Source organism: Vicia villosa, linkage group LG3, assembly GCF_029867415.1.
Source record: "Vicia villosa cultivar HV-30 ecotype Madison, WI linkage group LG3, Vvil1.0, whole genome shotgun sequence".
Taxonomy (NCBI): Eukaryota; Viridiplantae; Streptophyta; class Magnoliopsida; order Fabales; family Fabaceae; genus Vicia; species Vicia villosa.
In genome coordinates, this window is record NC_081182.1 from 6,248,908 (window position 1) to 6,260,565 (window position 11,658).

The 11,658-nt window shown below is 29.2% G+C and overlaps 1 protein-coding gene across 1 annotated transcript; it reads right to left on the minus strand.

Annotated features, from left to right (window-relative positions):
* Positions 1–4,413: 4,413 nt before the first annotated feature.
* Positions 4,414–9,215, minus strand: LOC131660157 (probable rhamnogalacturonate lyase B). The gene is made up of 17 exons (XM_058929317.1): positions 8,736–9,215; positions 8,205–8,315; positions 8,068–8,096; positions 7,820–7,941; positions 7,633–7,710; positions 7,404–7,523; positions 7,185–7,304; positions 6,946–7,087; positions 6,660–6,842; positions 6,406–6,561; positions 6,180–6,286; positions 5,853–5,943; positions 5,573–5,714; positions 5,329–5,485; positions 5,092–5,208; positions 4,864–4,990; positions 4,414–4,788 (listed from the first exon to the last, which is right to left on the minus strand). The coding sequence occupies exons 2-17, from the start codon at positions 8,281–8,283 to the stop codon at positions 4,537–4,539; spliced, it is 2,022 nt and encodes a 673-aa protein (XP_058785300.1). The 5' UTR covers positions 8,284–8,315; positions 8,736–9,215; the 3' UTR covers positions 4,414–4,536.
* Between the last annotated feature and the right edge of the window lie 2,443 nt (positions 9,216–11,658).

Below are 11,658 nucleotides of genomic sequence, written 5' to 3' on the forward strand. Positions count from 1 at the left end.
TGTCAATGGACGACACATCATTCAAATGAGACAGAGACTTGGCCGGATCCTTTCGCTTCAAGAATGGCGGAGTTTGAAGAAATGATGAGCCAAGAGCGTGAGCAAAATAGAGAGCGGTCGAAGAACATACCTATTTTAGATTTAGGAGCCACTGATTGGTTCGGTGAATTTTAGTTTGTACCAGACCGTTTTTTGTTTGTAAGAACCGTTTTTGTATGTATTGTCGTTTACCATGTAAAATCGGACCGATTCAATACAAATATAATATAAGTATGTTTTATGTCATCATTGTCTAATTTATGTCTATTTTGAATGCTTTTGGTATTGTTTACACAAAACACTCAGCAATCAACAAAATGCAAAATTCACCTCTGTTTCTGCATAATTCAAAAATGAACTTCCGAAATATACTTGTTTTTAGCCAAATTTCGGAAGTTCATTTCTGAAAATACCACTGAATGTAGGATAAGGTTTGTTGGGCCATCATTGCCCCAATAATTCTATAAATACAACACACTCTTCTTCATCCTCTTCACATCAGAAAACATAAATGACACAAACCTACCCCCACCTAGCATTCGTCTACTTCACCACTGGCTACCCGATGTCGTTCCAATTCTGCTTCTCGCGCGACACGCTGTTTGCGGAGTTGATAACGTCGCTCAACACACTATTGCAATATCCGGAAAATCGAAAGGTTGTCAAGCTCGAGTACCGCTCGCCATCGCTTAACGACGAAGGAGACGTTGAGTTCACACCTTTTGAGATCAAGAACGACGAAGATTTAGCGGTTTTGTGGACAACTTTCGACCGATTTTCTCTGAAGGGTCCGATCGAGTTGGACGCGAAGCTTCAAAGATCGGGGGACGACGTTATCAAAATGTTGACTCATCCTCACCTACCTGTGTTTAACAATATGTAACTTTAATCTTATATAATGTGATCGATGTAATCTTCATCCGATTAAATAAAGCGAATCGTTGTTGTTTGTTATTTTTCTTCTGTCCAGACCTTATTTCGGAAGTACATTTCCGAATTCTTCCAAGGGGGGTGAATTCGGAGATGAACTTCCAAATATACCAATTTTCTGGAAAACAACTTTATTTCGGAAATACATTTCCGAAATCAGTGTTTTTCATAAAAAAAAACACGTTTTCGAAAATACATTTATGAAAACACCTTTTTTCCCAATAAAAGCACTTTTTCGGAGATGCATTTCCGAAACAGGGGGTATTTTGGTAAATTCACCAGAGGTGACCAAGAAAGTTAGGAGGTGGGTAAAGAAATTTCCAAAATAAGTTTATTATTTAATATCATACCATAAAAATACAACAAAATTTTAAATTTTCTTCGTCTCAGTTAATCTCATTGATTATTCGATTATGTTTCACTAACTTGAGAAATATCAACACTATTTCAAAACTTATTGTATAATTTAGATGTTATTAAAAACATTAAACATTGAATCATAATATATATCGTAGGGTAAAAGCTAATACTACATTGAAGAGTAAAAATTAATTTTTGTTAAAATAATAAGGGTATAAATGAAAAAAAATGTCACAAGCTAAAAGCTACAAGTTCAAAAGCTACTTCAAATAGCTTTTCAAAAAAAAGACAAAAGCTAGTAAAAAAGCTAAAAGCTAAAAACAGTTACCAAACAGAGCTTTTTATTTATATGAGCTGAAAAGCTAAAAGCTAAAAGCTCTTTTTATGGCTTTACCAAAAAGTTGTTTGGTAAAATTAGCTGGTAGCTGGTAGCTGATGACTGATTGCTGATAAACTAATTTGAGTGTTTGGTAAATTAGTTGTTACACTAGCTGATAAATAAAAAATGACACAAAAGAACATTCTTATTAAAAAATTTGTGATTTATTTATCTTATCATATTATACTATAAAATTAATTTTTATTTGTTAAAAATAAATATATCAATACAAACTTACAAAAAAAAATTTAATATATGTGAAAAATTTAAGAAACATCAAAATATTTTAAATTTGTATATAAATTATATAAATAAATTAATTTGAATTCATTAAATTAATCAAAATTAATGATAAAAATAAATTTATTATTTAATATCATACCATAAAAATACAACAAAATTTTTAATTTTCTTTGTCTCAGTTAATCTCATTGATTCTTCGATTACGTTTCACTAACTTGAGAAAATCTCAAATTAAGTTACAAATTAATTGAGAAATTTTCAAATTAATTTCTCAATTAATTGGGAAAATTTCAAATTAATTAAGTTCATGAAATCTTCCGTGGCTACATCTACATAAGGGTTTGAAAATAGAGTGTTCCGTAAATTTATCTACCGAATATTCGGATTTTCTCGAAATTTTACTATGTTTTAACGCTTCCGTAGATATATCTAAAAAAAAATATATTAAATTTTTTAAAAAAGTGGGTGTTTCCGAAAGTGCATATAAGGAAGCAGAGGGCATAATCAGAATTTCGTTTGGTGTGTGAGAGATCTATGAGGTGCATTGAAAAATTATTTTTAATTTTTACTAAACAATTTAAAAAAAAAAACATAAAACGTAATAGCCACAAAATACATAGGGAGAGTGTACCATAAATGAATTTTCTTGTCTCTTATTTTATATTTTCTCGGTTCTAAAATATTAGTGACACTTTTATACGGAATAAGAAATGTAATGAATAAAAAAGAGAGAGAAGGTCAATTTTATAGAATTATTCTTATTAATTATTGGTGTATTTTAATTATCATTAATGCAATGTGAGAGAAATGTAAATTATGAGTATTAATTAAGTCATACGATTGCAAAATAAAAGTAAAAATTGCCATGGAAATTAAATGCGACACTTATTTTAAGACAAATAATTTTTACAATTGTGACATTTATTTTGGGACAGAAGGAGTATATATATTTTATTTTATTTTATGATTTTTTGTCTTACTACTTTTAATTAAAATAATCATATCACTTGCAAATAATCAAATTTGTATAAAATCACTTAAATCCAATACTTTTATCACACTTTTATATATATATATATATATATATATATATATATATATATATATATATATATATATATCACTAGTTAAAATACAAAAGACAAAAATATTGTTTCATTTTATTAAATAACAACTAATCGTTTGTTGGTCCAGTGGTGATTGGCGTTGGACTTCGTTAAGTGCTAAGCCAAAAAAATTAATTTGTACATAATTTTTAAGGCTCCTCGATTAATCTAACATCATCTTCCTTGTAAATAAGTTCAAACTCAGTTTTTTTTTTATAAATATGTTTCCTTTGCAAATGAATAAAATGAAAAACAAAATAACAATCAAGAAAACATTTCCTTAGAAATTTGAAAAATCAACAACACTGTTAGGCTCACTCTTCTCTATCACGCTCACTCTTCTCCGATACCTTCGTCATCGTAACGACCCACCTCTCAGCCACAATGCACTTAAGTTTGGTTACGTAGTTTTTTCCAAATTTCTGAGGCAAAATGAAATTTCCCAAAATTTTCTGACATCTTTGTTCGATGACGACAATTTATTTAGGGGTGAATAGATCTCAAGTTAAAATAACTATTTTAAAAACAATTTTTGAAAATCGCAAACACTATGACAAGTGAAAAATTTTGCTGAGATCAAATAAGTCGTCTAAACTGAACTGATTATTAGAAACTTGGATATGTGCACAACCGAACTGATTATTAGAAACTCGGATACACGCACAACTTTATGGAATTTTATGGAATGTATAACAATGATAAACAATTAACACATCAAGTTCTCAATAAAACGTTATAATGGTTTCACTAAGACAATTCATTTTCAATGAAATTAGTGGAAAAACATAAAGTGACAAATTATCAAACACTTGACGTGCGATCGATTTTTCAAATTTTCCTTTTAAGTTCGTTCATATAAAAAATCTCTTACAATCAATTTGATTGTAATATGCAATCAACAAATCCATATAACTTTTAACCCATATGGATGGAGGTAGGGGGTTCACCATTCTTTGAGCTGCCATTTCCATGTTGTCTTGACAAAGATTTCATGATACGGTAATTTGCTAATATATTTGCTAATATCATTAATGATGGAGACCAAGTGTGACCTCTTCCTCGCCTAACACATTATTTTCTCTCTCCCTCTCCCATGGATGAATTGTTCAATGTGTGCTTTTCTAGAAACAAATCTGTTCGAATATGACATATTGTCTAATCAATTTTATAGTTAGGAATGCATGTCATTAGTGTCCATTTTTATGTCATGGAAACTCATTTTTATGTCTGCCCAATGTTATAAGTGAGATCTAAGCCAATTTAAAAAGACATAAAGTGTGATGTAAATTTAACAAATATAAGAGTAAATTCTTTAATTGGATTGTATACATTTAGGAATAGCAAAACCTCAAGAACTTTTAGAAGGTTTTCTAATTTGATCTATCTTAGATATCAATATGCTAAACAATAATTTATTTTTCTATTTTTGAACTTAAATGGAACTATGATATTTTTCAAAAGAATATCTAATTCTAAATTCTAATCATTAAAATGTATTTGAGGGGGTCCTTCTAAACGAATATAATCATACAAAATTCCTACAAAAGGACCATTGTTGGCAGCTTGTGTTAGAAAGATTGTATTGTTCCCATTCACAAGAAGATTTCCTTGTACATCAACATTGTATAATCTGTACATTCCATGAATTCCATGTCTTGCTATAGTATTATCCTTTCCAATAACTTTAGTGGTAAATAAAGGCGGATTTGCATCTGAATTGTTTATGCGAACCTAGCATTCCAAAATAATGATATTATATATATAATTAGGATTGTACAGAAATAACAAGCAAAAATATTATTATACCTGTAACTCTGCAAAATGAATAGATGCTAGAGCTAGTCGCAATTTGTAGGTACTATTAGTATTCACATTATCAAGATTGAAATTAATTTGCCATGTAGTTCCTTCGTAAGTGTTGTTGTCTTTTTTCCTAAAATTCAATAGACGGAGTTAATAGAGACTGTTTTTAAGTTGTTATATTCAACGTGTAATAGGATAGACTAATCTCAAGAGTTGCGCAGGACAACGAACCTGGTATTCTGAGCAAAATACCAATCTTTTTTGTAATCACTAGTGCCAACATTGTAAACTAGATCCTCTTTTGGATACAGTTCAGCATATCTCTCCCACAAACCATATTGCCTATACCTGTAAGTTATATATAGGCTCATAAAGTTTTCCCTTGTGTTTTCTAGAAAATATGGTTCAAGATATAACTAAAATCAAACCAATGTTAGAACTGACAGTTTTTTTTACTAAATCTCTTACCTGTCTGAATGGTTGAGGTAAAGTTTGTTTATGTACAAAGGATTTGGATCAGGAACATAAAACTCGGCGGCCGAGCGATCGGGGATACCTATCTCCCACAATGTAGGGCCATCTCTCGGTGGCTCATAAACAAGCTCACCCAATTTAAATTCACTACCTATGTGACACATTTGTCTCATGGGTGAGTTTATAATAACAACATTATATCATTTATTAGAATTAAATAAACTTCATAAGTTATTACCTGAGGTTATGTTAATGCTTTTGTTATATTGATAATCACCAATGTATCCATTAACCCAAGAATACAGATTATAGTCACCAGGAAGTATGTTAATTATTGAGAAATAGCCTTTATCATCAGTAATAGTCCAAAATTGATAACCCTGTTAAATAAATTATAATACATATCAAAAGTTATTTTTCTTCCCAGTTATAGGGACTCAATGTTAAATATTAGTATTGTTCAGTTTCAAACAGAAGCTAAGTAAAATCGGATCAATTATTTTTCTCGTCAGTATTACCTTGCATTCTCTTTGCCATGAGCCAACATCTCCCGGTGGTGCTAATCCCACATAAGCACCTTTGACCGGAACAAATGCATCACTGATGAACCTATACACCGATTATTATTACTGGGTCGTGGTATTTATAGAGGAAATTTTTTAATTAAAAACTTCAAATTATTTTAAGTATCAACACAAATTTTAATATTCTTTAAAAAAAATTGTCTTGAGTTTTAATATACTAAATGAATGGTTATTTAGATATTGATCAGATTCTTGACATTCTTGACACGATTTTAACCACTGGTATATTTTAGTGATAGTCCTTGGCTATATGATACATACCTATCTCGAACAAGCAATCTACCTTCAACTTTACCTCTTTGGGCAGATGAGAGAAAGTCCTTTGAAGCAGGAAATGTATATGGCCAGCTTTCAACTTCATTAACCATCTATAATATTTTAAAAAATAAGTAAATATAATGTAACACGTCACTAGCTGACACGACACCGACACTAACACGTCGACACTGATAACAATTTTAAAAATAATGAAATTTAGTGGCATAACCTGGTGTTTCGCATCCTCCCAGAGGTTGATTGGGCTAAGCCCATAAGAATCAGAATTAAGGTATATAAATATAGGCCCAAAGACTTTCTTCCATGGCTCATTTACTCCAAATTTCATGATCAAATCTGCCCCTGAATAATGTGTGCTATGAAATACCTGATTCATGTGATTTCCCAAAAATAAACAAGAATTATACAAATATTAAAAAAAACAACCAAAAATTTTCAAAAAGAAAAGTTGATGAAGAAACTCACAGATAGTGAGGTAGGCCCAGCGTGGGAAGCAAGGTATTGTTTTAAGGGTCCAGCAGATCTGAATTCATTACTAGGAGTAATTATCCAGAACCCAGTTGATTTTGATTCTGATGAATTAATGGAAATCCAACCATGAACTTGGTTTTTTCTACTCTCGATCGAGTACTCGTATTTATCATCCACCTAATTTCAAATAGATTAATTATATTATACAGTTTTATCTGTATCAATAAGTGAAATGTCGCAGATGCGAATCTATTTAATACAATAAAGTTGATGAAATTACCTCTCCTTTGAACTCGGGCTCGATTGGATTAACAAGGCGAACGGCCTCCTTGTAAGCCAAAACTTGCCCTCTTCCTGGTAATCGGTCATCCGGCAGAGGCATAAATCTTTGTCTGTCGTCTGCTATAACCATGTAATTGAACCTTTCAAATTTAATACAAAAAAATCACAACAATTAAATTTAAATGTAAGTCATGTTAATTTTTTCAAGTCTATGGAAGAAAAAAAAATTAAACTTACTTATCTTTTCTAGGCTTAAATGCAACCCTAGTATTGTCAAGATCAAAAGCTGGCCATTCCTTCAAATGCTCATAAATTGCATAGGTATAAAATCCAGAAGAACCACGAAGCATTATAAATCTACATATTCATAATCATCATAATAATTATTAATTATTTTTATTATTTAATTCAATTTTAATTTTAATTAAAAAAAGTAAGAAAGAGATAATGAAGAACCTTTTATCAAAATTGAGTGGTGCAAGCTTTCCCTCAAGAGAGAAATTCCATATTCTAGTGAAAGATAACTCTACTTGTTCTTCATTTTCAACTATCACCGTCAAATTATTTGTTTCCATCCTTAAAAAAATAACCAAACTCAAATTTCCTAAATATAATAAAAAATAAATACATTCATTTCAATATAAAAATTCTTATATAAGACAAAAGTCCGTGAATAACCATATACCTGTCTAAAGAATCCTTTTTCTTTGCTCCTTTTTCAGTTCTTTTCTCCCCACCCTGCTCCCACACAATATCCCAATACCTACCAAATAAATAAATCAAAATAAAAATCAAATAAAATAATAATAATAATAATAATAATAATAATAATAATAATAATAATAATAATATTTGAAATTAAATTGGTGTACCCTCTGTCAAATTCTTTATTTTGAACTTCAAGCAAATTATCAATTCCATTATATTGAATTCCAATGACATATCCTTCTGGGTTTGATATATTGACTTGGACTATGCCATTATCAATTATCACCTAATCAGACCAAAAAAAATAAATTAGGAATTATTCATTGCCTCAGAAATATTATCCTAAAAATTCATAATTAAATAATAAAAAAAATAAGTTTAAGAAGAAGAAGCCATTGCAGAAAAGGATTACATGTTTTTCTTGAATATCCAATCGCACTCCTGAGATTATAAATACTATAATATTAATTTTCATAATGTAGATTAAATAAAATAATGAAAGGTAGAATATACAAATAAATAAATAATAATAATATGAAGTTGTGAAACCTGAATTATCAGAACTACTGCAACCAAGAATGAAGATGAATTGCAAAATCAAGAACAAGAAAATATTGTTGAAGTTCATTGTTCTCTGTTTAACCTCAATCTCTCGGCTTTCTGCAAAAGCCAAACTATGTTGTTTTAGGAGAATCAAGTTTGATTTAAGACTAAATTTATAGAAAGTTTTTATATGTTTTATTATTGCATATTATATTTTAGGAATTGTTTGGTTTTTTTATAGAAAGAAAACATCATGGTAATATTTTTAATTTGACACCTAATAAAAGTTGATCTTTTTTTTTTTTTTTTTACTAGAAATCTTCATGATTCCTTCACTCTGTCACATTTTTGCATCTAATACACTTTTCAGAACGTATATAGTATAAAATGTTTCTGTCAAAAGAAAAATATATAATATAAAATATGAATTTTTAATTAAAAAAATCTATAGTTAATTAAAATTATATTTTTGACTTGTAACAAAAAAAATTATACTTTTGAATATGAATATTTAGATAACCAGACCGAAAAACGTACCAGTAAATCATGAGTGGTTAATCCAATTGTTATTCATTGTAACTCTTTCATATTCGAGAGATTATTTTCTGCAGTTGCGTGCAGAAGATGCAGTTGAGTGCAAAGGGATATCTGGTTTATAAAAAAGAAGCATGAGTGGTTAATTTGTGTTTGAAGAACTAATAGTTGCTTGAATTGGTGATGAAGGTGTTGGAAATTAGGTGGTTTGAGAAGAGAAGCATGAGGTAGTTAGGAAGAAGGAGAAGCAAGAGTCATGATGGAAAGTAAACTTAGAACTGTATTTGGTAATGGAAGGAATGGAGTAAAGGTGAGTATTTGGGTAACATGGGCAAAGGAAGAAACAAGAGAGTAAGTAATAACTAAAGTCATGTGAAAGAATGTTTTGAAGAATCTTGTTGAACCGGTAAAAGACCAACCTTGTTTCTTTTTTCCATAATCTAATCCTTGTTGGGCTTTGATTTGTGGCTACCACACTATGATTGCCTGCCACATTTGTTCACATGTCGCTATATGGTTTGGTAGTTACCAATTACCATATCACAAAATGGGGTTATTAGTGGTTACTCATTATATTATAGCATTTTGTCTTCATCATATTTATTAAAAAAAAAAATACTCTCTTTGTCTCAAAATAAAAATTGATGACTAAATGAATAAATATGAATTTTTATTTTTTTATAATAATTTTAAAAAATATATTATTATTATTATTATTATTATTATTATTATTATTATTATTATTATTATTGTTGTTATTATTATTATTATTTAGAAATATCTATCTAAATTGACAAATTTAAAATAGTAATGACAAATTATTGATGATGTATAGTTTGTCAAAAGTAGAATAGTAATATCAATTATTTTATTAGTATAGTAGTAATATTTCTACTAGTATAAATAACTCATTTAGTTCATGTAAATACACACTAATTTATTTTAAAAGACATAAGTGTTATCATTCTACTTTCTTTTTCATTTTCTCTTAGTTTGATATTATAATTACATTAGTAACTAATATTATCATATTGGTTCACAACATGTTATCATATTAGATTCAAATATATAATTTTTCTCAACACGTTATCAGCACGATTGTTTATATCAGAAATTTTTACTACATTAAGTATATATTTTATACTTACCTCTTTATTATTATTATTATTATTATTATTATTATTATTATTATTGCTAATTTTTATATTTAATGGATGTTTAAAATTTCATATGCAATTGCTAACTTTTATATTTAGTGGATGCTAATACTCTCCATACGCATATACTAATTTTTATCATATGTGTTCATTTACCTTATATGTTATATCTTATAATTATCTCTATCACTTATAACGATTAGGTGATGTTTAACACACTTAAAATTTGGCTAGATATTTTTTTTCATTACTTAATCTTTTTCTTCTTTTTTTTTTTTCCTTTTTCCCAACAGTAATACAACAACCATTTTTTAAATTTACCTCTATAAATACTTCAACAATTTCATAACTTTCATATAATTCTCCACATATTTATCCATCTTCTTCAAATGGAGAAATTCATTTTATTCTTCATCACTCTACTTGTCATTATTTTGTTCATTATCGATATTGTTGAAGTATGCCTTAAAACTTTTGTTGATGAAGAGAAAGAAAATATGTTCCGAGATTGCAAAAAAATCAGTAAGCCGAAAAGTAATTTGGTCCAAACGATTTACGAGTATCGGGTTCGGTCGATTCGGTTCATTGATCTATTCATCAATGTTAGAATATTTTATATTATTTTGAAAAGGTTCAAGTACCACTTGCTTAAGGGGCCGACTTGAGATTGTTCTCCTAACAAAACAAAAACCTCACTCAGACCTTTTTGCTATTTTTACTTTTCCTTTTAAAATCTTTTCTTAAAAGATTACACATGAGTAATCATCATAGTAGAGATGTAATTATCCTATCCCCATGATATTGATTGATATGGTGTTGATTCTTTCCCATTTGAATGAACTAGTGGCATACTTGTTGATCTCTATCCAAGTTGGATTCATTCTTTCATTTGTGATGCAAAGATCCATCTGTCCTCGTGTTTATGGTTGATTAGTTGAGTTTTCTCCTTTAAGATGATAAAGTGTCTCTTTATTTAAAATCAATCAAAACAAACCATCATGTTTTCTTTGTGAGCAGAACTACCAATGCTCTGACTTCCCTATTGCACTCAATGGGGGTTTGTAGGTATAAGATGCGACGTCTTGCCGAATATAAATAAAAACCTAAAAAAATTATTTTCTCATCCCACCAATATTTTGCACACAACTCTTTATTTTAACACACATTTTTAAAATGGTTCCCATGAAGTACTATGGATGTGATTGATGTTAATACCTTCCCCTTGTATAATCAACCCCCATACTGTTTCCTCTTTGTTTTATTAGTTTTGTTTTAAAACTTCTTTGGGTTTTATTCGGTCTTATCCCATTCCTTTGGAAACAATAAAGATCGGTGACGACTCTTGCTTTATTTTTTAGTTAAGTTAATCAATAGTTTAATCTTAATTTTCTTCACGCGACACTCCCGCCACTGTAAAGAAATTTAGAAGCTTTCTTGATCATGCTAGATTTTATTTCTGATTCATCAGAGACTTCTCTAAAATCTCTAAACCATTAACATAATTGCTTTTGAAGGACGTTGAATTAATATTCAATGAACTATGTCTTGAATCTTTTTAGAAATTAAAAGAAGCATTGATCTTCGCACCAATTATACAACATCATTATTGGAGTATCCTCTTTGAGATCATGTGCAACACCAACAATTTCATTATAGGTGATGCTTTGGGACAAAGAAAAGATAAGAAATTTCATGTTATATACTATGCGAGCAGGACCTTAGATGAAACACATATCATTTACATAACCATGAAAAAAGATCTTAGTTGT